At 39.4% G+C, this 26,662-nt stretch overlaps 2 protein-coding genes across 2 annotated transcripts; both read left to right on the top strand.

Annotated features, from left to right (window-relative positions):
- The first annotated feature begins 1,255 nt into the window (after nt 1-1,255).
- On the top strand, nt 1,256-9,478 carry tm4sf1 (transmembrane 4 L six family member 1). Its single transcript, XM_084723633.1, has 4 exons — nt 1,256-2,164; nt 6,890-6,958; nt 7,624-7,766; nt 8,213-9,478. Exons 1-4 carry the CDS (start codon nt 1,985-1,987, stop codon nt 8,409-8,411), a joined length of 591 nt encoding a protein of 196 aa, XP_084579759.1. The 5' UTR covers nt 1,256-1,984; the 3' UTR covers nt 8,412-9,478.
- Nucleotides 9,479-12,154: 2,676 nt separating this feature from the next.
- cp (ceruloplasmin) lies at nt 12,155-25,909 on the top strand. Its single transcript, XM_084723632.1, has 24 exons — nt 12,155-12,468; nt 13,871-14,115; nt 14,196-14,408; nt 15,644-15,817; nt 15,907-15,998; nt 16,248-16,410; nt 16,555-16,693; nt 16,811-16,950; nt 17,922-18,062; nt 18,152-18,196; nt 18,276-18,490; nt 19,670-19,820; nt 19,988-20,200; nt 21,365-21,569; nt 21,678-21,817; nt 21,961-22,089; nt 22,176-22,282; nt 22,359-22,414; nt 23,331-23,402; nt 23,728-23,819; nt 23,923-24,062; nt 24,164-24,220; nt 25,434-25,539; nt 25,631-25,909. Exons 1-24 carry the CDS (start codon nt 12,308-12,310, stop codon nt 25,654-25,656), a joined length of 3,222 nt encoding a protein of 1,073 aa, XP_084579758.1. The 5' UTR covers nt 12,155-12,307; the 3' UTR covers nt 25,657-25,909.
- Nucleotides 25,910-26,662: the final 753 nt, after the last annotated feature.

The following is a 26,662-nucleotide window of genomic DNA, read 5'->3' as shown; positions in this document are numbered from 1 at the left end:
TGTTTTTTACGAAGGAGCAGAAGAAGGGTCTGGTACATACAGCAGGTAGACAGGATCAGTCCTGTGGTTTGTTCCCACAGTGAAAGCATACATGGTAACGAGCTTGAAAGCAGGACATGAGCAACGTAGCAACTTCGACAAGCTGAGAGGCGAATAAAGAAAGTGGACTGGTATATGTAGAGAGTGGCTGATTACTGACAGCCAGGCAGCTGCAGAACAGACGAGGGAAGTGGGAACAGGTGTGAAGACTAGGGGGAGAGTCAGATGTTGGAGAAAGTAGGGCACCACCAGGTCAGAGAGCACCTGGTGGATGGAAGGAAAAAGGCAGAGGGGGTCTGAGCAGTGGTGGTTCTAGACTGGTGGGCTGTTGAAACTGAATGAATGAATGAAACACAATATAATGCATGCATTAAATTTACTAAACACACTTGTGTAGCCCCAGAAAACAAACCATTTCTATTTCAGACCCTGAGCTATGCACCTCCAAACCAAAATGTCAGCTAGGCACAAAAGATATTTATTTATTATTCAGATTACCATGAAATTAACAGAGCGCATTCAACTCCCCAAGTGTTTTTTTTTTTTGTACTGCATGAATTTTTAGCTTTCGGGAAACACCCTGCTGCCCCTCAATGCATCATGCAGACAAGATAAATACAGAGACAGGCAAACGGGATAAATTATATTACAGTATAATGCAGCAGCTTGCATTGTGTGAGAAAAGGATGTAGAAGTTGATAAACGGCTTGTAAACCACTTGCACTCTGAAGCAGGAAGCTCAAACATGGTTCCCCTGCAACACAAATCTCTCGATATTGAACTTTGTTTCATTGTTGAGCTCCTTACAGCTCCAAACACCACCTGGTACCAACTGTTTACGCCTATAAAGAGCCATGTGTTCTGTGCCCTAAACACACTCTGCTTTACATAATCGGTCTTAATTAACACTGGTTGAAACAGCTCGTTAGTGGCTGGGTCCAGCTTATAGTGCAGTTTTATCTGGATGTGCTGCATTCCAGCCGGATTATAAAGCAGCTCACAACATGCTGGGCCCCTGGAACACACACATGTACACACACATAGAGTGTTTCTGACACAGCATTATTAGGAGTCATGTTGTGCCCTATTGCCCCACATAGAGCTGCTGAGCTGTTGTATGGTCTGGACCTCAAACGAGGCGGCCTCGCCTGTGGATGAATTTGGGAACACCTATGAAACATTTTGTTAAATTCTATAGAGGGGATTGAATTTTTTTTTTTTTTTTAAACTTTGGGGTGTGTATCATTTAATTCAGATTTAACACGCGACAAAATATGGTTTCATGAAGGCTTGTCTTTTGTTTTTTATCTGACAAATTGGTAAACGTCAGCAGCTCACACTAAAACAATCTAGATGGAGGTCAAAGGAAATATGAAATACTTAATTTAATTGTGGGGTGAACTGTCCCTTTTGTTGACTTCTTGTAGTGACTCAGTCATTCTGAGGGAAATTAATTCTTCAGAGTGCTGTATGAGGCCCTGCTGGCTAAGAGGCTGTGGGAAACACACACACACATACACACACACATACACACACACATGCACACACACACACACACACACACACACACACACACACACACGCTTGTGGGACTTTTCATATTTCTGGCTGAGCTCTTGGTCAGCCCCCTTCCTGAGAGCGTGAGTGTGAGTGTGTTTCCTGGCGCACGTTGTGTCACTGCAGAACTCCCTCTGTAAGGAAGGAGAATCTGTACAACACTTACACACACACACACACACACACACACACACACACACACACACACACACACACACACACACACACACACACACAGCAGGCTCTCGTCACTTGTTTTTGTTTCCTGGCTCCCCAGCTGCTCTGACCCTTCCCTCCCTACCCTCCTTCTCTTTTTCTCTGCTCTCCCTGGTCCATTCCAGTCCTCTCCTCTCCTCCCTGTGGTTGCGAGTGTGTTTTTGGGTGAGCGATGTGTTGTTCGGTGGGTTTCGCCCGGTCTCTGGGTCTGGCCTTGCTGCCTCTGGCCCTCTGCTGTATCCTGGCCAACCTGCTGCTGCTGTTTCCTATGGGAGAAATCACCTACATCCAGCAGGACCGCCTGGCCAGCTACATCTGGTACTTTGGAGGACTTGGAGGAGGCGGACTGCTGGTAAGTGAAACACTGCACTTATGTTCTAATTAGATAATGAGACCCTCTGGCTGGTCATGTTATATTTCTATGGTTGTACTGTAGGTTTTGAAACAGTCAAAATATTCTGATCCCAGTTTTCTCAGCTTTGGTTAGATCATCAGATTTCTTTGCAAAAAGGAAAAATACACACTAAAGTATCACTATGTTTTGACTGCATGTCAACCAAACAAAGTGTGGTGTGGTTATCCTCTCTTAATATCTCAACTTTAGTTTCAGTGGATAACTTTCCTTTAACTTTATAAAGTTCTAAGTTACTTTTATAGCTTTTCTTTACATCACTTACATTAAAAACTTGGATTTTGAATGTTTTACTCATTTACTTATTTATTTTCCCACATTTTTTTTATTCCAATCTATAATTAAAAACTATATCTTTTTCATTGTGTGAGACATGATTTTAGACAAAACCCTGATTTATCATTAAAAACTTGTTTTTCCACATGGTGCATGTCCTTTTTCTGCCACTTAAATGGGTTCTGATTGCAGCTGCTGCAGTATGAGCTTGATGTAACTTGTGTAAGTGTTTTACAAACATTTAAATATTATATTTATTCAAAGTTCAGAATCTTAATTTGTGGCAAGTTTTCCCTCGCTACAGTGGTTTCAGTGCTTGCTCTTGGTGGAAACAGTTGGGTTCATAAAGAGTCAGGTCTAGACCTGCTCAATTTGAAAAGTGTCCTGAGATACCTTTGTTATGATTTGGCACCATACATATAAAATTGGGTGAAATTTGAATTGAAATCGATATATTGGCCATTTGTTTCTAGTTTTTATACGTGTTGAACTTTCATGAATATGAGAATAAGCTGTTGTGACTTCAGAGGGTAAAAAATGTTAAATTGGACTTCTGCATGTATTTCATCATGTCATGCAATATATAATTTGTTTTATGTAAATAATGAAACCTTACACATGTGAGTATGACAAAAAAATCATCATAATGAACGAATAGAAGTTGTTTTAGAAGAGGGGAAAGTTTTGGCATCAGGGCATCTTTCCAAATAAATAATCTGATTGGATTATTTTGCATGGCAGTGGAGATAAAACAGGATGAGGATGTAGGTTTAACTGAGGTCACTGATACCACGTGGTGGAACTAATGACAGTCACTTTTCATCTGGAACCAAAGCGAGTAATTTTTTTTCTTCCTGACAGCTGTATATAACAACAGTTCTCTTATTTTAAGGAAAACGAATGAGAATCTTTGACAGCATTTGAGCCTTGTGACACTAAAACTTTCCACCGAGAGTAAAGCCACATTCAATGAATTCACTTCCTCCCTTATTCAGTGGTAATAGAGTCAGACGCTGGTACATGTTGATACACTGTGTGCTATTATAGAGACCAAAGCCTTTTTCCTGTTCGTCTGTATCATACACAGCTGATGCTGATTTAAACTCGTTTTGTTTTTAACTTTCTCTTCTCATCCTTTTAATTTAATTATATCTATGTGCAGAAAAAAGATTTTTACTCACAGGACAGAATTTTAGATGGAATAGCAATTGTTTCTCCTTCAACACCATTCAGTCTGAGTGTGTTTGCAGTTGTTCATTGGGAACAATGGAGTGTTGTGTGAATTCACAGTTAATCCGTCTGCTCTACATGCTGCTGATCTGATGGGTTTATGCACCGAAGGAGCAGAAAGGAGCTGTTCTTTTAGTTTGGTTTTAAGGAAGAACAGAGGAGAGATTGTATTTTCTCACACAAGATTAACCTTGTTGACCAGCAGAGCACTTGTGTTGGGTACATAAAGCATTATTCTCTAAAATATTTAGATTCATTTGTGCTTTGTTTGTTGTCTGTGCAGGTGAGCATGTGTGCTTTTCCGCTCTAACAGTAAATCTATAATGTGTTTAAAAGAAAATACTTGACTCTCATGAAAAGAAAGGCAGTTTAACTATTAATTTCTGCAAAAGTTTAGTGTGTCAAAACAAGCCTACTAAGTGTACAACAGGTTTTAGGCATTTTGCCACAGTGTCTCTCATCATGTTCCTTGTCTTTATTTATACTTGATGAATCAGCACAGAAAAAGGAGAACAATTTAAAACCGGAAAAATATGCAGAACAATGATCAGAGGAATTATTAAGTCTAGTTATGAGAGAGAGGGAAGTCTGACCCTTAAATTGCTCCTGTCACATGTTGAAAATAGTATTTCCTGCAGGTGCTTCACAAGTGTTCTTTGCATAAACATCAAACAGCAGCAATGGACTGGAGCAGATCACAGAATAGGGAAGCTTGTTACGAAGACATGGTGATACATTTAAATCAGACTCCGAGGAATTTAGAAATAAATACCTCAAATAAAAGCCTGTCTCAAATAATGGCCTGGATCTTGCTTCACCTGCGGTTTTGCTCACTTTTCAGGAATACACCATAATTAAAAGGATAGTTTGATGGATTATGTGATGTGGCTTGTAGGAGGTTCTTATCTACAGCAGGTGTATTAGCTACTCTTACTATTGCTACTGTTAGAAGAAGCAGAAAATTAATATCAGTTTAAATGTACACTATATTTAGAATACTTTCAATGTTTTATTTTGTTGTCAGATGGGAAAACACCATTATATGAGTCCCTCCAAATCAGCCAAACGCCATTGTCGAAATCAACATTATTGACTTTGATAAATTGAAACTATCCTTTTAAAACACTGAAATCACACGATAACACAAACATACTATCAGACTGAGGCAGTGGTAGACCAGCAAGTCCTGTGTTCTGCAAGGCAAAATTACTGATTTTGTAAATGGAGTTTGGTAGGTGCAATATTTGAGTCCCATAACAGCGGTTTCCCATAAGGAAAGTCTGAATTTCCATGGATTTCTTCCATGCTGATGCTTCCCTCGGCTCCTCCAAACTGGAGGCATGATGGCCGACATCTACTGTAACTAATACGCTGATTATCACTAAATATCTCAATCCTAACTGATTTTCATATGAATTCGTTTTTTACCTTTGTCTGCGATTACATTTGCCTTGCTGACCTTATTTTTTCCTCTTTGGCCTTTTTCTTTCTTTGTGGAAATGACAGAACAGCAAAAAGTCAAAGAGCAAACAGAACCCCTCTGAGAGATATCTATCTTTAGCGCCCTCCCTTCCTCTCTCTCGCTCTTCCTCCCTCCTTTTTCCTCTTTTCCTTTCTCACTGTGCACGTCCCTCCGCATTGTCAGTCTCTCCCTCTGCCTCTGTTAAAAGATAGCGCTTTGAGGGGGACATCCAGGATGTGTATGCAATGATGTCTATGATCTTTGTGCGTGTAAGTGCGTAAAACCTTGGGAACTTCCCTCCCTCTGTTGTGATGTGATTTAAAGTCCTTGACCACTGGGAGAGAAAACTCAGCACAGGAAAGAGGAGGAGAGGGAAAAGGGAGGGAGGGATAGTAAAACCCTGAAACAGATGTAGGAGTCACAGTATTTCTGTCTTTTTCCTGCAGGAGAGCCCTTGGCACAAGTAACTAGTAACTACACAAGTAATATTAATCCTGACCTCTGATTTGACCTACGACATTTATTTGAAAGTTACTGTTTTCTGCCTTTGCAGAGCGTCTAAAAAATACTGGGTCATACCAAAGCAAAGGGCAGTAACTTCCATTTTATCTTTTCACTTTAGCTTTCAAAAGTAATATAATGACAAATATGATCAAATCCTCAGTCAGGTAACATGATATTACACTTTTGTGTAATTGTTATTATCATCATTTATCTTCAACATTTATTATTATATTACGGTATACTTGTGATGTTCCAAGTAACTTTTAAAAGCAAGTTATTTCAATGGTTTTGGGATGTTTTGGACCATTTTAAGCTGCTTATATTTATATTCCCCAAAAACATGACGAAGCAGTTATGTATGGTTGATAACAATGGAGCAACCAGAAGAGAAAAGGATGAGGAGGTCCAATATCAGGATATTTTCTCAAAACATCTTTTCCTTTACAAAAACGAAGATGATTCCACCATTAATAGATGCAAAAAAGACACAACTTAGTACATAAACATTCACCAGAATACCAGAAAGAAGTGTTAAAAAAAATTTCCCCTTTGCCATGTTACTTCACATGCTATGTAATATTTTAGCTAGCATTCTGTTCAAAGCAGCTAGGCCTAAGTACATTTATGCTGACAAAGTACTTTTTAGAGTGCTGAAAGCTGAGCCAAATCTGACATGTAAAGCTGAACCTGACTGAGTCTAAAATGTCCTAAAATGGCCCCATACAGATAACAAACTCCATGTTATCTAGATGACAGCATGACCTTTACGCAAGCAACACCCTCAGGCCAAACTGAACATTTCGTGGCCCACTAGTATTAAATATCTAAAAGCAAAGTTGTTTTCTGTTTTAATCAATCCAACATTTGATTCTAGCATGTAATTAGCATTAAAACCTCACGTTGCTCATAGACTTGTTTACTTCCTTGGTGATGAGTCTTTCACTTAATAAACATATGAACAATACTGTTATTGAGTGGTGAATTTGTCTGCTCTCAGTAACCAGAAAAAGAGGAAGATCAATAATAAATAAAGAAAATATGAAAAATGGAACATAGCTTTAGCATCTATAACTATAACTATTAACTATTGTTTTTTTTTTTTCTTGAATGTTTCAGTGTTGTTTACTTCAAAGAATTAAAGTTCTTTGGAAAGTTTTTCAGAAGTTTTACAATATGCTTGTCTTTGCTTCCAGATGCTGATTCCAGCTGTGGTCTTCATCACTCTGGGGAAATGCAGCTGCTGCTGGAATGAGAGTTTAATGGTAAGGGACTCAAACTGTTAATACTACTCAAAATCTACAGGAGATACACTACACTAAGCTAAGTCTGCACCAAAACTGTATTTTTACTCTTTGGCCAAGATACAGGAGTGATCATATTGATGCTAAGCTAATGCTTGTGCATTTTTCAAACATTTCTCAAACATTCAACCCAAAATCTTATGTGCATGTACTTCTGTTTGGTTGCTGTTGTCATTCCTCATAAGCCAAAATCTATATATTTTTTGCCCCTAAGCTGTTTCACCCCTCACAACTTCACAGTGTTCCTATTTTCCTGTTTCTTTTTCTCATCACATGGAGAATAATACTGTACAGTTGTCATTAAGCCAGCTAACACTGTGTCCTTATGAGGTGGAATGCTAATGCTAATCCAGCTATGACAATTCAACAAGGGTCTCATTGTTAGTTAACGCTCAACGCTGTAAGCTTGGCGCACACTACTTGAGCCACATGCACAGCTGCAGTTGTGCATGCGTGTGTGATGTTTGTGTGTGTGTAGCAGCTGCCTCTGTAATTTATCTATGAAAAGTGATATATGAAACAGCTTACATTTGTGCAGACAGTCACACCCACATTCACAAAGCCGTCCAAACACGTGCACGTTTTCTTCTTTTAAAATAACTTAGTGTGTCTGTGTTGCTCTACAGATGTGCGGGTCAGTGTTGGCAGCTGTGGTCGGTCTGGTGGGGTCTGGCTATTGTTTCGTCATATCGGGGTTCGCCTTGCTGCAGGGGCCACAGTGCTTCACCTCTTACGGATGGACGTACCCCTTTGCAGACCAGGGGGGCAGGTACGGAGACACTGTACCATGTGTGTGTTAGATTGTGTGCATAAATTATTTTTGTCTTCTAGGGCTGCAACTAATGATCCAAATTCCTAGAGCACCATGTGACATCTGTTGCTTTGTCCAACCAGCAGACTAAAATCCAAAGTGATTAGAGTAAATGAGGAAATCCTCACATTTAAGAAGCCAAAACCTTTGAATTGCTTGATAAATGATAAATGATTAAAAAGGTATACTATGCAGGATTTGTTGGTTTCTGTTTGTAAATGCACCATCCAAAGTCGGCCCCTCCTCCCCAGCTCACTGAATGAGAAGGGAAAGAGTAGCGAGGGAGAGAACTTACTGGGGCTTCACTTCCGCGCAGTTATGCATGAAAGTGCCAGATTGCTGGATTTTGTGTGAATGCTGTCTGCAATTAATGCCACTGATCTCTCTCTCTCTCCTTGTTGCAGGTATCTCTTACAGCCAGAGACGTGGTCGCGGTGTCTTCAACCGGTTCACATCGTAGAGTGGAACGTGACTCTGCTGTGTGTGTTACTGGGCCTGGCCGTGCTGGAGTTCATCATCTGTCTCTTACAGCTGGGAAACGGTTTAGTCAACGCCGTCTGCCGGCCCTGCTGCTATAAGCAGGAGTATAGCCTTAATGCTTAGATCAGCACACATGTATGTAGACTCACCTGCAGAGACGCAAGGGTCTGTGCAAACGTAAAAATTCGCGACATGCATGCACACACACAGGATGTTAATGGACACATGCATACACAGCCTCATTGCCCAGCATCATGTGTGCACGTGTGATGACAACACAACCTTTCTACTTAGAAACACTTACACATGCAGGTTCATGGGCAGCTGACAGCCCTGTCAGTGTAACCACTTTATTCTGAATCTTTATGCACTGTTCAAGTGGCAAAAATCACTATGCAGTCATTGATGATGTTGATGAGTTTTTCTGGTCTCTGATCTCAACATTTAAAAGGCAACAGGCCATTAATCCATAATAATGTGGGTGTGTGTTTGTCTGCCCTCAATACTCCACAGAGGCATAGAAAAAGGATGCAGTTTTCTTTGCACCAGGTGAAAAGAGGCCAACTTGTGCAATTAAAGACAGAGTAGAGCATCCTTGACAATAATAATATAAGATATACGAGGCAGTAGGTTTCATTCAGTCATTGCACAGCTGTGCGAAACAGAAAACACAAACTTTCATGTGCCCTATTTGTTGTAAGGAAAAATAACTGTTTTTACACTTGAGTGACAATTGATCCTTCCTAGGTCCCGCCCCTTTTTGCTCCGTGCTCCACTAACAGTTGAGCAAACTTGGACAACTTTCTCCTTTTCTGTGAAAAGTGACAAAGCCTATACTCACATCTTAAGTTATCTAATGTTTGTAAAAAACTAGCTAACTAGCCAGGTAATGTTAGTGAAATGCCAGCTAACTAGCTAGTGAATGATTGATGTACATCGGCTAACTAGTCGGCTAGCATTTTGCTATTATTAGCTCACATAAGATGTGACTGTTGGTTGATTTTATAGGCCTCAAAGCAATGTCTTTTAACAGTCTCACATAGAGGAGCTGAGCATAGAGCATATTTAAATACAGGAAACAGGACAGGAGAAAGTTAACTGAGGTTTAAGCTTGTTCAACTTTTATTGGAGCACAGTGTGAAAAGGGGCGGGGCTTAGGAAGGGTCAATTATTTATTTACTTCATGAAATCTGAAGGAGTAATGTGTGGGATTTAATGGCATCTAGTGTTGAGCTTGTGGATCGCAACCAGCTTGCCTCACTCTCCCCTTCCAAGCTTGTAGGAGAAACGCCGGCGGCCTGAGAAATTTGCAAAAAATGCAAAAGGCCCTGTCCAGAGCCAGTGTTTGGTTTGTCCATTCTGTGCTCCTGTAGAAACAGAGACACCGAGGAACAGGAGCCGTGCCTTCTGTAGCCACAGACAGCTCATTCTAAGGTGACGAAAACACAACAATTCTGTTTTTTAGGGGATTGTATGCTCATGACAGCATGCCATTAGATCCCCTGAAATCTTACACACTGGTCCTTTAATATTAAAGTTTTTCCCTTTCTTTATTATCATTTACTGTCTACTTTGTATACCTTGATAAACCCAACAACTACACTACCGTTTGTATTGCATAAACAGACACTACAATTCAAATTAATGTCATTATACTAGTATGCTTACTGTAAGATTGCAGCCATGTTTTGTTCAATAATGTTGGAAATGACATAAGCTCTTGTTGAAATATCACTGTCATTGTTGACGGAGTCTTTGAAGGAGTAATTTCTATTATTTTAGTCTTTCACCAGCATCTTGCCTGACATGATTATGTTGGTGCACCAGGAAGAGTCCTTTCTTTCCAGGTTTATTCTTGTGGTGCCAACATTTATATGCTGTGTTTGTTGGATCATGAGCAGGATTGCGAGCAGATTTGCGTGTGTGTGTGTTTGTACATTTGTTTTCATTTTCAGAGCATTTTGTTGTAAATTGTGTTCTTTGTGTCTTATGGAAACCAGATCAGCGTTAACGGACATTTTATATATATTTTAGTAACATATTTTTATAATGTATGTTTGTTTGTGCTGCCTTGAATAAAAAATAACTGTTTCCATTGTAAATATCCAGCGACTCATGAAGTACAGGGGTGGATATTTTCAATTTACTGTTGAGGGGGAGACGGGTCTCTGACACAAATTAGCTTACGCCTCATAGGTCAAAATGTTGGTTTGCGTATGTGTGTGTACGCATGCAGCCTGCTCGGTGTGCTGTTTTTTGACTGAAATTTCCATCCTGGAGTTTCCAGAGTGCCTGTTATTGATCCAAATCATGACCCAAACTGAGCAAATTTGGCTTCTGACCCTTGGAGCCGAGCCCATCAGTCCTTTTCACCAGATCAAAGTAAAGCGCTCCTGTCATAGAGTGACTGTGTGCCCACACACAGCCACTTTATGAATCATTTTCATGAATCATGGATAAAAATACTTTATAAACCTTAAAAAATATTAAACTAAAAGAGTGCACTCGGCTGAGTGCAGATCTCTGCCAGGAAACAGGAGGTGAAGTGTTATAGTCTCGGTTTTCTTCAAGCTGCACAGACTAGTGTAGAATAAAGAGTCCTTGGTTCACTTAACTGAATAAACTGAATAAGGAAACATTAAACTGCATGATAAGTCCAAACTTCGCAATTTTAATACTTCAGATTTTGACTGTTTTATTTATTTAGATCATTACAAGTAACCAGACTACTTTTCAACAATATAAACTGCATTTCTCACAAAAGCTTAAATTCTGAGTAATTCACACTTGATGTTGCCTGTTTATAGATTGTTGCCTGCATGTCCCAGTGAAAGTTGTGGCTATAGTTTTGGCTAGAAGGTTAATGTTTGGGCATAGAGCTGATGATATCGCCCCCACACTATCACACACTATCTAATATGTTAAAGTTAAAAAAAACTAACACCACCACACATGAGTATAATTGGGCTCACTGAGTCCAGTTTCAGCTTTCCAGTCATATCCAATTTATGCAATTCTAATATTGCTTCATGAACCCAGTATGAAGGAATCCTCTTTTTTTTTTTAGAAAATAACACATTTATGTAGCATGAAAAGCTTTATGGGTTTTGTCTAAAACTGCACAGGATTAACATAAAATGGAGATTTCTGTAAAGAGCAGGCGTGTGGCTACACACAAACCCATTTTCATTCAGATATCTAGAGGTGAGAGGTCAAGGGATCTCTTTGAATTTGGCCTTGACAGTTTTTCTCTCACCAATATTTACCCTAACTTTGGACTTGTTGTTTGGTTTTATTTAGCCACCTTACCGACAAGCTGGCATTACATGGCTGGTACCACTGGTACCTTAGATAATTTATTTTCATATACCATCCTCTGAGCCTGCTACAGCCTCTGAATGATACACAACCAAATGCAACACCTGATCTCTGGCAGGGATAATAACCAGACTAGAAAGTAGAATTAATTGGCCGTAATTAACTTTAGAGGTACACAGATTAAGTAAGTGATAAAAATACTTATTAAAAATACAGATTTAGTGGCCTCAACACCGAAAATCAATAGCCAGTGTCCTTTTTTGGACTACATTTGATTTCTGACTGTATTTCTCTGAAAATACAAAGAGAGTTTTACAGATCAGTTTTTTTAATATTCTAATTTAAATGAGATGAACTGTAAAAATCTAATCTCTTCATGTTTGGACGCTGCTGTTATCGGAGTAAAACATTTCTGTTCTTATGCAAGTCTAAACTTTTGATCAGATAGAAATGTTGCCTTAGACCCTGTCTGTTGGTCAGTGACCCCTCTGAGCAGCTGGTGATCAGCTGAGGGGGTATAAAGACACACAGAGGGTCTAAAGTCTCTCAGACAGTCTGACTGAAAAACGTCTGGCAGTTGTCGGTTTGTCTCCATCATCATCATCGTCTGCTGGATCACTGGACAGAAATAAAGACTCCTCTTCCTCCTTGGTAGTTCTGCTGTGGACTTACCTGTATTTTTGTAGTGTTTTATCTTCAGTATGCATCGTTTGGGGTTAAGGGGGGTGTTGCTGCTGTGGTGTGCAGCAGCGTGTGTGTCGGGGATGAGGAGAGAGTATTTTCTCAGGATTGAAGAGGTGCTTTGGAACTACGCCCCAACTGGGATGAACGTGATTCAGAACCGCACGCTGGCGGAGGATGAGTAAGTACAAGCACAGTAAATAGTCTTGTTTGTGTCGGAGTCAGTCAGTGAGCCTCAAAGGCGCCTGGAGCTCATCCAAGATGCAGAGAGATATTTCTCCCGTCTTGGCTTCCCTTTAAATTTACATGTGTCTTCATTTTAAGATTTGACTTTAAAGCAACATATTGACCCCTTATGAGCCAGTACACAGCCTTAGATCATCCTGGCACTTCCAGAGTCGAGGCCTAAATCTAAGGTGACTGTGCGTTTTTCATCAGGGCCCCTTGACTTTGGAACAACCCGCCTGAGGAAATAAAAGCAAGTCAATGAAAATGTTACTGAGTCTGCAAGCTTTATGTGATGTTGTCTTTTTTTTTTTTTTTTAATTCTTTTTAATCTTTTATTTGTTTTTATTTCAAGGTATTTGTATTGACATTATGCAATGTTGTCTTTTTATCCTCCTTTTTCTTTTGTTTCTAAGTACTTAGAAATAAAAGAATAGTTTTATCGCTCTTATCTCTTTTATCCTTCCTTTTATTTGTTGTGTTCTGATTCTTCGGTTATAATTTTTATCTCAATTTTAGCTTGATTCTTAATTCTGCTTTTACAGGTGTCCAGCTCATGCTTCTTCTGTCAAAGCACTTTGTAAACTCTGTAATCTAATTACTTAATGATAATTATAATAACGTATTTTATATCGCACCTCTAAAAACAATCTCCAGTTTTCCTGAGAAGACAACTACTTACAACTACGTCTGAAAGGTGAAAAGTTGTCATTGAAAACACAGACAGTATTAACTCATTTCTAATTTTGAGCTATATTTGGACCAAACTAGACAGACCAAACAAGCTGAATTGTCAACGACTATTTTTGGGCTTAATAAAAGCCACGATGGAGTGAACTTTTAACCCAAAAGACACTGCTGAAATGACAACAAGAGATTGGTGGGATCTAATTAACTAAATGTTGAAGCAGATGATGAAGAGACGTTAAGTGATGAAGTGGGAACAAGATCGCAGCGTGTTGTTACTCAGGATCTGCAAAAATTTACAAATGCGCATTTGATACTGAGTGATTTGAATAAAATATCCAATGAAAATCTTTCCACTGTTGATGCTGATTTTACATAATTCACAGAAGACATTTTGACACATCGCAGTAAGAAAAAACACAGGCTGAATTCCATTTAGATTCTTGAATTTCACGGCCCTTTGTTTTACCTGTGCTTTTCCTGCTTTAGCAAATCAAAATGTCTGCTGGGAAAAGGCCTGATCAGGAAGTAGCTAGTCTTTTTTTTTAACATCTGTTTTTTTTTTTTTTAAATAAATTTAGCCTATTACAGGTTTTTGAAATATTCAAAATGTAATCCATGATAGATGCACAGACAGACGTCTCATTCTGTCTGCCTGGATCTCTCTGCAGAGAGGCCTCAGTCTTTTTAAAGAAAGGCCCCCAGCGTATCGGCTCCACATACAAGAAGGCTGTGTATAAGCAGTACAGCGACGCCACCTACAGGACAGAGGTGACGAAGCCGGAGTGGCTGGGCTACCTGGGGCCCCTGTTGATGGCCGAGCACGGAGATACGCTGATCGTCCACCTGAGGAACGCAGCATCCAGACCTTTCAGCATCCACCCGCATGGACTGAACTACAGCAAGGGCGACGAGGGTGAGGAACCAAAGATTCAAAGCAGGGATCGGACCTGAAAGACTGACAGATACGATGACTTTGTGTGTCTGTTTTCTCAGGAGCCCTGTACCCGGACAGTACCGGTCCAGAGCTGAAGCGTGACGACTCAGTGGGTCCCGGTAGAACAGTGAGCTATGAGTGGACCCTTCCTGACAGCCACAGCCCAACAGCAGAGGACAGCAACTGTCTTACCAGATTCTACCACTCCCATGTCTCCCCACCGAAAGACATCAACTCAGGACTGATCGGACCCCTCATCATCTGTAAGAGAGGTACCAGAACCTTCATTTTCTATGTACTTCTACTCCAATTCATATGGTAGTTACAGTTACAAGTTACTTTGTAGATAAAGATTTAACATTCAAAACATGTGATCTTCTTATAGAATATGATGCATTGTTATATATTAACCATATAACTACCAAAAAGTAGTGCAAGTATGTAGTTAAAGTAGTTAAAAAGGCAGCACCTTTACTGGCTACAACCTTAAAATGTTGCTTAGATGTTAATGCATCAGTAATGTAATTAATATAAAACTACTGATAGAAGCAATTTTGCCATGATACTGATACTACTTCACTATATACTAATCGTTTTGAATGACTTTTACTGCAATGCAGTGTTTCTGTATTGCGTTATGGCCACTTTTATGTAAAAGTCCAGTGTGACTGAACATTTACCTCCCAAATTGCAAGATGTCTCAATCCTCTCTTGGGAAAAGAACAAGAAGAAAAGAACTCCTGATTCCACAAGATGGATTAGAGATAAATGAAACTTGAAACTTGTCAAAATCAGATATACTATATAATATACCCTTTTTTAGAATACTATTGAGAGTTTACATATACCATTAAATAAAGATGATTAGAATATCAGTATTAAAGTGGGAAAAGAGAGACCCTCCCCTTCCTCCTTCTTCTTTCCTATTGTTTTGTTTTTATAGTTTTCTTTTTTCTTTTTTTCCCATTTTCCTTTTGTCCATTTCCTCATTTTCCCTTACTGTTTTACTAATTTACTTACTTACTAATTTATTTTATATATTTCTTCTGTAATCCTTGGTTGGAAAATCACTTCATTAGGCTAGCTAGCAAACAAATGCAAAGTGTGTTTAATGAAAATCAATATAAACTGTGAAAGGAAAACTATGTATGTAAGATTCATGGTAAAAATATACATTTGGTGACAACCTTTAAAGCCACCGGCAGTAATTTCTTTGCAACATGATATATTCATGACTAAGTGAGCAGTGATAGAAATGTTAAAAATGAATAAGATATAGGTTTTATTAAGAGTTGAACACTCAAAACAGACCTTTTTTTTACAGGATTGTGTAGGTGTGGTTTAATCCAACAATCCATCCTGATTCAAATGCTACAAAATCCTGATTGGTGCATGAAAGAACGCGACATCACATTTTCCTAACTGACGCCCGCTCAGTTAGGACATAAAGTTTTCAGGGTCTCTGAGTGGGTTTACCTGTCGGTTCATCAACTCATCTCCTCTGTAGGAACCCTGGACTTACACGGGGACAGGTCAGGAGACTATCTGTACGCTCTGCTGTTCATGGTGTCAGATGAGAACTTCAGCTGGTACCTGGATGAAAACATCAGGACGCACATCACAAACCCTGCTACTGGCCTGAAAGACAATGAAGATTTCATTGAGAGCAACAAAATGCACGGTGAGGGGCAGCATCCACACATATACGCACACACACATACACACACACATAAACATACACAATCCTTTAACTCTGTGTGTGGATTGCAGGTATAAACGGTTTGCTGTACGGTAACCTGCCTGGACTGAGCATGTGTCAAGGCAACAAGATCCACTGGCACATGTTTGGCTTAGGCAATGAGGTAACTATTGTACTATTATTATTAATATACAACCAACCAAAATATCTGACAAAATAGGATTGCTGTAAATTACAATCAATCAAAACGGTCAACCCAGTTTCTTGCCTTGTTGTTCTATAATTTAAAGTATTCTGTTCCTCCTTTTGCTGGGGACCCTCCACAACCCACTTGTGGACCCCTGTTGTTGCCTGGACCCCAGTTTGAAAACCACTGACCTAATCTAAACCCAGTTTAAATTATCTACAACAGGTGGACATGCACTCAGTACATTTCCATGGCCAGATCCTGACTGTGCAGAACCACCACACGGACACGGTCAGTCTGTTCCCCGCCTCCAGCGCCACAGCTGAGATGGTGGCTGACAACCCGGGACAGTGGCTGCTGTCGTGCACCGTCAATGACCATCTGATGGGTGAGCTCACATCCTCACACCGAGGCTGATGATTTCCCAAAGATGGTAGATGAGTTTGACTTGAGCAAGATGTTCTGCCGCCCAACTGGATAATAACTGCATTTATTTTGTTTTGTTTTTTTGTTGTTTTGTGGTTGTGTCCAGCTGGAATGCAGGCGATATTTGAGATCAAGAAATGTTTCCCCAATGTCCATAAACCCCGACCACATGGAGAGCTCAGACCATACTTCATAGCTGCTGAAGAAGAAGTCTGGGACTACGCTCCTTCTCCGCCTACTGATGGGTTGGTTACTCTACACACACACACACACACACACACCTGAAAAAAACCCCTGACTGATTCTGATTATTTTCTGTAGGAGACATTTTCCATTAATAATTTATACGTGTGTGTGTGCAGTGAAGCGGATACGTTTGTAACCAGAGGTCGGAACCGGATTGGAAGCCGCTATAAGAAGGTTCGCTATGTGGAATACACCGACTCCACCTTCACAACAAAGATGCTGCGCAGCCCAGATGAGCAACACCTCGGAATTCTGGGTAATCCGGGCTGGGCTGGGGTTGGCAGCACTTTTTCAAAGTCAGAGACAGTGTCGGGGGAAGTATTCTGATAATTTACTGAAGTAAAAGTACTACTACCACACTCGCTGTTAACACTCCACAACAAGTAAACGTCCCACACTCGAAATGTTACTTAGGTTTAAGTTTGTTTTGTATAATACTGCAACTAATGATTATTTTTATTACAGAAAGCAGCAAGAGATGCAAATCACAATTACCCAGAGCTCAAAGTGAAAACTTCTTAATACTTGTTTTGTTCGACCAAAAAATCTTAATTATTAAAAATTAATTAATTAACAGGAAAAGCAGCAGATTTTCACATTTAAGAATCTGGAAACATGAAAAGTACTCAAGCAGTTTTTTATTTTTGATGTTATATTTTGTGATTATGGTGAAGTGAAGACTGCTACTTTTGTCCACTAAGTCCACCAATCAATGAAAGTTCCTTGCAGTAGCTTTACATGCAGAGTTTAACTAATAGGGATGTACCTGAATCCAAATATTTAATTCCAGGAAGCACAATTAATGCGACGGATATTTCTTCTATCTGAAGTTGCTTGTTACTATTTGGAAAAAGTCAGCTCCATGATTACCTCGGCAGACTTGAAAAAGGTCACATCTACCTTCAAGCAATCAAAATTATTCCTTGCAACTGAAGGATGTTTTTATACTTGTTTCTATTTCCAATGCAATCTTGCAAATGTTTTCAGTTTCTGATTTTTCAGTATCACCCAGTTAAGGGTAAAGATAAGGGTAGGGGGTAAAGAGAGAGATGAATAAAAAGAAAAGTACAGTTTGAGGATGTGGAAATCAGATTGCAAAAGAAAACATTTGTCCAATTTAATGTGACTTCCGGTACAAACCATACCCACCTCTGGTCTTCTGTCCTTTATCCTAAATTAAATAGACCAACAATTCTGTGTGTGTTTGTGTCTATCCATGGTCTCCAGGTCCTGTGCTGCGAGCTGAAGAAAAGGACACCATCAGGGTCGTGTTCAAGAACAAAGCCAGCCGGCCGTACAGCATACAGCCACATGGTGTTCAGTACAGCGTGGAGCAGGATGGGACAGTCTATCACAATGAACTGGAAGGTTAATACCTGCACATAAACACATACTGTAATCAGATTATACATGAAGAGCTTCCTCATCCTTTTCTGTCTCCACTTTCCCCCACTCAGAGTCCCATACAGCAAAAAAACTACGGGAGCTAAAGAGAGAACAAAGTGAGTTAAAACCTGAGTTTAAAGTTAGCGTTCATTAACGAACATCTTCTTATAGTAATCCCTTTCTTTATATGTTCAGGAGTGGTGACCCCTCCCCCAGCTGCCCTGGTCAGACCTGGGACGGTGCACACCTACGAGTGGACAGTGCCACTGGAAGCTGGTCCAGTACAGGGCGAGGCTGACTGCCTGACCTATCTGTACTACTCTGGAGTCGACCCCGTCAAAGACACCAACTCCGGACTGGTTGGGCCGCTCCTTGTCTGTCGACAGGGATCTCTGAAGAGAGGGGCACAGGTGAGAAAAGACGGACTAATCCTTTACATTTTCAGTTCTGATTTGTGGGATATTTCCAGTGTATGCAGCCCTAAACCTGATACATATCTGGTTTGTGGTGATATTATTTTAATATGACCAGTGATATCAGAAACATTTCGTCACTCGGATGTAACTGTGCTGCAATGAAGGGACGCAAATAAACATAGAAGGCCACAATGTTAAAAGCCTTAAACCTGTCTTCATTGAAACAGATGATCTTTGTAAGATCTTTGTAAAACAAAATATGATGTATACTTATGTAGGCTTGAATGCTGTGTAATCTGGACTGATCAGACTACACTGCTGCAGTATCTCACAGTATTACAGTGAAAAGTGAGCATTTCCATTTCATGAGGAGAATATTTACTTTTTACTCTGCTGCATTTATCTGACAGCTATAGTTGCCCGTCACTTTTCAGATTAAGCTTTTACATTAAAAGAAACACAATTAACCAGTGACTCCCAAACTTTTTTGTTTGTTTGTTTGTTTGTTTTTTTTACAAAAAAGGAGGTTCTGGTGCCTCTTGCCGTGTTCCGGATGTCTTTGAGAGACATTTCCGCTCTAAACTACTCAGATGTTTTTATTTAGTTAGGTGTTAATTAACCGAGGCTCAAAGAAACAAACTCTCTTATATCTTACCAAAAAGCAACTATTAAAATTAAAACAGGTTTGTGAATCTCCTCTTTATGACCAAATCTTGTAATCTTTAGGTTCCTCGACAAATAGGTTGGGTACGAGTGGACTAAACTGTACATTAAGTAGTTAAAGTAGCTGCATCACAACCAACTACAACAGTAAAAAGTAGTATTAACAATCAAATAATGTTATATGCAATAAAATATCAGTCAAGAGACCATCATGAGTAATGTTACTTTTTATACATGAAGTATATTTTGCTAATAATATTTCTATGATTTTACTTCTGCATTAAATTATTTCTCTAATTTAGTCATTTTAAATTGCTGAACTACTTAACTTTTATCTTGTATCTGTTGAGATTTATACTCTACTTTGTGCCTGTTTGAGAGACACAAAGATTAAAAACCTTGTGTAGTGACCCTGAGATCAGACAAAAGTACTATATCTCATTTGTGTGGCAAAATGTGTTGATGAAACCACAGTTTGACACATTTCTTTTTATTTTGTCTGCTTTGTAGAAACACTATAACAAGGAGTTTCACCTCATGGCCACAATTTTTGATGAGAACCTGAGCTGGTATCTGGATGAAAACATTAGGATCTTCACGACGGCTCCCACCACTGTGAACAAGGAGGACGAGGGCTTCATGGAGAGCAACAAAATGCACGGTGTGTAGGAGACATGCACTCACACACTGATCACTACGAGGCTCAGCTGGGATTAGAGTTTACCCACAATCACTCACTAAAGATGCAAATTATTCATGCTGAGGGGAAAAAAGACTTCTGCTTTAAATATTAAGGTAATATTTTATTTTTCTGTTTCTCTCTTTCAGCCATCAACGGGTTCGTGTACAGGAACCTTCCAGGCCTGACCATGTGTAAGGGGGACAGTGTAACGTGGCACCTGTCAGGACTGGGCACAGAGCAGGACATCAACAGCCTTTACTTCCAAGGAAACCGCTTCATCTACCGCCAGAACAGACGAGACTCCATCAGCGTCTTCCCACACATCTCACACACAGTCACCATGGAGCCAGACAGCATGGGTATGCATCTCTGTCCCACACACAAATAAGATACCACTGTGCGATAAAACTAGCCTTACAAATGATTTATAAATGGTTTATAATTAATTAGGTTAGTTAGTTAATAATTTTACCTTGACATTTTCAGTATGCTATCAGCAGCCTTCCTCATTATTATCACAGGTATTGATATCACACAAGTCATTATTAAATTGTGATGTATTTTACACTTCATAATAAGGCTCCCTTTTGCAAATTAACACATGATGAATTAATAGTAAGGAGTAACTAGATTTTGCCAAATAGTGAGCCCACATTTACATATGAAAACTGTCTTATAACTTGTTCATTAATGATTTATAAAGTGTTAACAGCCTAATTAATAATTTATGAGGGTTGTCTTGTAAAGTGGTATTCAAAGTACAGGCAGAGCAAATCCAGCAAAAGAATGGATAAAATTAAACTACTAAATAAAACCATAAAGTTTGGTTTGGTTTAATTGGCCACTGGCCACATTCTAAAATAATCATAGAATAAAATCTATGAGTCTTTGACTTATTTCAGTTGTTATTTCTGATGTTTTCATAGTCCACCAAATGAAGAAATTTGCAAAATTAAGGACTAAAATCTATGACCAAATGAAAAAGAAAAACATGACTGCTTTACAAAAAAAATGGTTGCTAAATCTGGTACAGTGTCTTTGAATGAAGTTAATGTATTTTGTACATGGTCCCTGACAGATATAAGGCAAAATAGTAAGGACAAGAAGGCAAAGACCAAAGGTGGGGACTTGATCCTTGCAGACACAGTGAATTTCCTGCCCCATTATAAGCCCAAACTTACCCCTTCCTCGATAAAATCTATACCCTAAAACTTAGTCTTCAAAATGTCCTTTGAAGAAGTTCAAACACTTGCAAAGCGTCCTTGCTTGCAAAGTTTGAAATTCACATGGCTCCTTGCAGACATATAGACACAAGAACTGCTTGAACTTGTAGTTGGTTGCAGACATCCGTTGTCCAGCCTCAGGATAAACCGTAATCACTCTGATGATCCCCTGACTTTCACAAAGCAGGTTTAATTATTTTGCGGTCAAAGAAGATTTTATAAAAGAAAAAAAAACAAAAAACACGTTAATAAAGTTTGTCCAGAGGAGGAAAGGCAAACCGTCTCGCATCTATTTTCCAGGTCAGTTTGAGGTGGTGTCGCCTACGGTGAACAATTATCGTGGTGGGATGAGAGCCAACTACACGGTACAGAAGTGCAGCCTCCTCCAGCGTCAGGGTGAGATCATGCTCCATTCAAAGACCTACTACATCGCTGCCATGGAAACAGATTGGGACTACTCCCCAAACCGCACCTGGGAGACTGAGATGTTCCGCGGTCTGGACAAGTACAGTACCACCTCTGCAACAGCATGAAAACACGTATCCACATAGTTGCTGCAGGGTAAAACAAACACGACATGCAACACAAACCTTATTCCTCTCTCCCTCTGCAGTCCTGCTCCTGTCTTCCTTGACAAGCAGGGTGGGTTTATAGGCTCCCGTTACAAGAAGGTGGTCTACCGCCAGTTCACCAACGACAGGTTCACCACGCAGGTGGAAAGAACAGCCGATATGGAACACCTCGGCATTATGGGTAGGCTTTAAGGGCAAACTGTGACTGTGAAGTAAAAGCCACAAATTATAGTATGTGAGAAACACAACATGGATTTATTTATGCTTGACCTAATTTTGTGATCAGCTTTATTGGTCTTGGTAATCGGAGCTCTTTCCCTGCAGGTCCAATGATTCATGCTGATGTTGGAGACAAGGTGAAGGTGGTATTTAAAAACATGGCGTCCAGGCCTTATTCTATCCACGCACATGGAGTCAAGACAGAAACTCCTGATGTTCACCCCACCCCACCAGGTACAGACATGGACCCCACTTCAAATAATCTGAACCATCCTTTTAATTTAGCATGAGATTCAAAACCTTGAACCTTTATTTCCCAGGTGAGACTCACACCTACTACTGGTACGTTACAAAGAATACAGGACCGACCACAGACCAAGAGGAGTGCTCTGTGTCAGCGTACTACTCTACTGTTGATGTTGCCAAGGTACGATAACACACACACACTTACACACACTTGCACACAAGCATTCACACACTAACGTTTTCTCCCTGCACACCAGGATCTGTACAGCGGTCTGATTGGTCCGTTGGTGATCTGTCGCCGTAGCTGGGCCAGGTGAGTGTTTCTAAACCTGCACATTAATACAGAAATTCATTTTATGCAGTATGCTGTACGGTGTGCTTGCTTGATGTCCAGGGCGTATAAGTGGGGTTTATTGTTATGTTTTGTTTTTTGTATTTTGCAATTGCTAACATGCATTAGTCAAAACTCTTCACACAGTCAGTGAAACAGACGTCTGTATGAATCCTCTTTCATTGCTTTCATACAAAATGCATTTTTCTCATTCAAACTCCAAGTGCTGAACACTATACTATTCGCAGCACATTTTTACAATTGCTAACGTACTGTTTTCATTTTTTTTAAACACATTAAAAAAGATGTCAACTTTTTGTGCATCAGTAACCTCATTAAAGTAAGGACAATCACAGCAGAATATTTACAGTAAAAGGAAATAAAATTTATTTTAAACACAACTGATTTCAGTTTCAATTGAAAGCCAATTTTGCCCAAATGAAGAGGAGAGGGATGAATAGAAACCTCACAGAACTGTACAGTATGAGTAATTACAATAAACATTTTAGTGATGGATTTTATTTGCATTTCTGATTCATTCTTTTCATTATTCTTTAATGAAATGCTGATTTATGTGAAAAAAAAACAAACTTAAATGATAAAGTTCAACATATTATGTGATGTTTCCTGTTGTTAGTGTTTTTTTTTTTTTACATCAGTGGCAGTGTATGCTTATTTTGTGACACCTATGAAGTGTTTTAGCGGCGTCAGTGAGTTTTGGAGGTGAGATTAACTGTTTGGCTGAGGTGTGTGTTGGCGATGCAGACTGTATGAAGAGTTTTAAAAAGTGGCTTTAATACTGACTGAAAAAAAAAACTGTAATGTGTTTTTGTAAGCTACTGCATCACACAACAAGTTCACTATAGTGCTAATGTAGAGTTTTATGAACTGCTTCCAGGACTTTAGGCATGAAGAAAGAAGTAGAAGAGTTTGCGCTGCTTTTCCTGGTTTTTGATGAGAACGAGAGCTGGTGAGTAAAGAGAGTCTCAGTGTTCAACAATCCAACCCACTGACCTCTGTGTCAATATTTCTTTTTGGGACTGTTTCATCAGCGGAAAAGTGAAAGTGATAGATGTTGACAGTGACGTGTTCAACTAGAGCCAATAATAAATCCATCATTTATCTAATCTGGTTAAATAAAAGTACCATTTTTGTCCTCATGATAGAAACATACTGTCAGAATACACTGTGCAGCGTGTGGTGTTCATATCTTTTTGCAGCAATGACAGGGAAAAAAACTGCTGTACATTCGCTATTTTGGAAATATTTGCTCATTATTACTGTTGTTATTTCAGGTATCTGGATGAAAACATCAGGACCCACATCAGGACCCCTCGTCCAAACTTGAAGGATAATGAAGACTTTATAGAGAGCAACAAGATGCACAGTGAGATAAAATGAACTGCATCATTTTCACAGATTGTTGTTGCTTCCTCTAAAGAAATGTCCTCCTTCTGATATGTGTGTGTGTGTGTTTGTGTGCTTTTCAGGCATTAATGGTTTAATGTATGGAAATCTGATTGGTTTGAACATGGAGGTTGGTGATAAGGTGTACTGGTACCTGATGGGAATGGGCAACGATGTGGACATACACACCGCACACTGGCATGGACACAGTGTGGAATACAAGGTAGATAAAACACGCAAACGTGCAAGACGCACACCTGCACAATCATACATTATACAAACATGATCTGATACGCACAAATACCAACTCTTCTCTCTCTTCAGCTGGGTGGTGGTCCTCATCGTGTTGATGTGTATGATCTGTTTCCAGCCACCTTTCAGGTAAAAAAACCCCAAAAAAAACAACTCAAAACATCCTTTGCTTCAACTTTGCAACATTAAAGGTTCTTGTTACATTTTAACATTAATAAATAGTGTACCATTGTAACTACATATAAAAGTTGTAATTCAAGGGACAGGACTTAGGCCTGGTCTTAAGCTAAGTCAACTTAACAGGGCATTCTGATAGTTACCACAGTTGCATCATCTCTTCTTGCTAAGACCAGGTGTAAATCTTACGCTTGGTCAGGAGCAGGAGTCAGAATCTATCCTGATAAATGCAGATACACAGCTTCTAGTCACATATACCTTCTATTCTCGGCCATGAATGCTCAAAGAGATGAGCTGTTCAGCAGAGCTGTGTGGAAAATTAAAGCAATACAGGCGGGAAATTAACATATTCACTCAGACATGCCATCAGGCAGAAGAATTAACTGTTATACTATTTGCAGAATTTACAAGAATGCTCAAATAATTAAGAATTTGTCACAGTAAGTTTATTAAGACAAAGTTTCTCCTCATTCAGCGACTCTCAAAATTGATTTTTAGGGGAGTCTGGGGATATTGAGGTAACTAGTTCACTGGTTAAATCAGTTGAAACTGTGTCATCACTAAGATCTGTCCATTTATTTTATCTGAATAACCATTTATGTCCTCTGCTATTTCTCTCCAAGTCGACTTTCTTGAACTGGTTGTACAGTTCTAGTAATTTTCTTACCTCGGTGTGAGATGTAATTGCCTTTTTTTTAAAATCTCTGATCCTCCATAACGTTGCAGCAAATCAGAAATGATTAGCTACAAATCAGAAAGATGGTGGGATATTGTTAACGCTGTATCCTAGTGATGCATGCTGCAAGGCAACACCTTTAATCTTGCGGGCTTTCACACTGCTAAGACTGGGTGTAGGTGAGACTAGGCGTAAGTGTGGTTGGTGCAAACAATGTAAAATCCATTCTAAAGACAGAAATGTCTGATTCCACCTCAACAGTTGCTCCCTAAGCTCTCCTTGAAGCACATCCTGAAGATGTCTTAGTGAGGACTGGCCTGTCCTCGTCTCTAAATCAAACATACTTACACCTTACTCACTCAGTTCAGTTATGAGATTCCAGACTCAGTTTCAGATTATTTCCTTACCTTTTAAGAGATTTTTTTAGTTTGAAAAGCTTTTTGAGATTAATTAGGATGAAGTGTAATTTCTCATTTTGTTTCTGTTAAGACGGTAAAGATGCGTCCTCAGTATCCTGGTACCTGGCTGCTCCACTGTCACGTCACGGACCACATTAAAGCTGGCATGGAGACAACGTACACCGTCACTGAAAAACGTGAGGAAACGGACTGGACGGGGAAACAAATTCAGAATAAGAAAAATGTTAATGGAGGATAATGAGAATTCTGTTTGTTTCTCTTTTACAGCAAAGAAGAGGGGAATCTTTGGCTGAAGACTTCAGGAAAACAGTTTCAAAAAGAAAACAGCAAAGACCGGATAAAATTTTATAATTTCACTTTCCCAATGCAACTTCGGTTTCGGTTTGCAAAGCTGATTTCATTACAGCTCAGAATAAAACATCATAACCATGGTCATTTTATATTAAAATGTGCATTTCTGTTATTTCTTACTGTGCTATATTTTCCAAATGGCACTAAGAAGTGTAAGATTACTGTAAAATAATAAAGAAAACTTAAATCCTGAAAGTTACACACAATTTTATATGACTCACCTGTAATGACAGCAGTCAAGCAGCAGGGGGCACTACAGCCTGACAGTACACTGTCATTGCATTGTGTGAGGAGCTGCTGGATTTTCAAGAAACAAAAGTAATTTGTCACACGTGTGAGCATTATTGTTTTCAGGAAGGTAACTATGAACCCAAGATGTTTGTAAAGGAAACCTGTCCCCTGTGGAAGAGCCTCTGACTGATGATGGTCAGGCAGGAACAAATGTTTGATTAATTGTAAATTTACAAATTGTAAATTTGCATGACTTAAATATAATATCAACTTTTACACTTTTAGGCTCTGTCTTGATTAGTTTTAAGACCTGATTTTAGTGCTCAAACAGTGAAGCTGGGGTCTGGTAGGATTAGTCAAGGGAAAGATTTTTGGTCTTTGTGTGTGTGTTTACATGATGGGAACTTGAAGGTAGAGGACTGCATTGAGATCCGGCGGGTCCTGCAGGATTCAGTCAAATGTTAAACGCAGATCCCAGGATTTAGGAACAAACAGAGCTGAAAAGAAGGTTAAAGTGGGTTGTTTTAACAGAAAGCAAAGCAAGTCTGAAACTTGGACAAATTCCTCAGTGGTTACTGACAAAAATGGAAAGAAAAAAGACTATTAGTCACTACAAATGTGCAAATATTTATATACAACAGGCACAAATCTGGCTCCTCTGGATTAAAGTGACATACCTGCTCATAAAATCAATGGAACTCTATTATTGTGTAGGGA

This window comes from Lutjanus erythropterus, chromosome 7 (genome assembly GCF_056507025.1).
Source record: "Lutjanus erythropterus isolate fLutEry1 chromosome 7, fLutEry1.hap2, whole genome shotgun sequence".
In the NCBI taxonomy this organism is placed as follows: domain Eukaryota; kingdom Metazoa; phylum Chordata; class Actinopteri; order Lutjaniformes; family Lutjanidae; genus Lutjanus; species Lutjanus erythropterus.
Note: the sequence above shows the minus strand (reverse complement) of the source record. Positions and strands in the feature narration are given on the sequence as shown.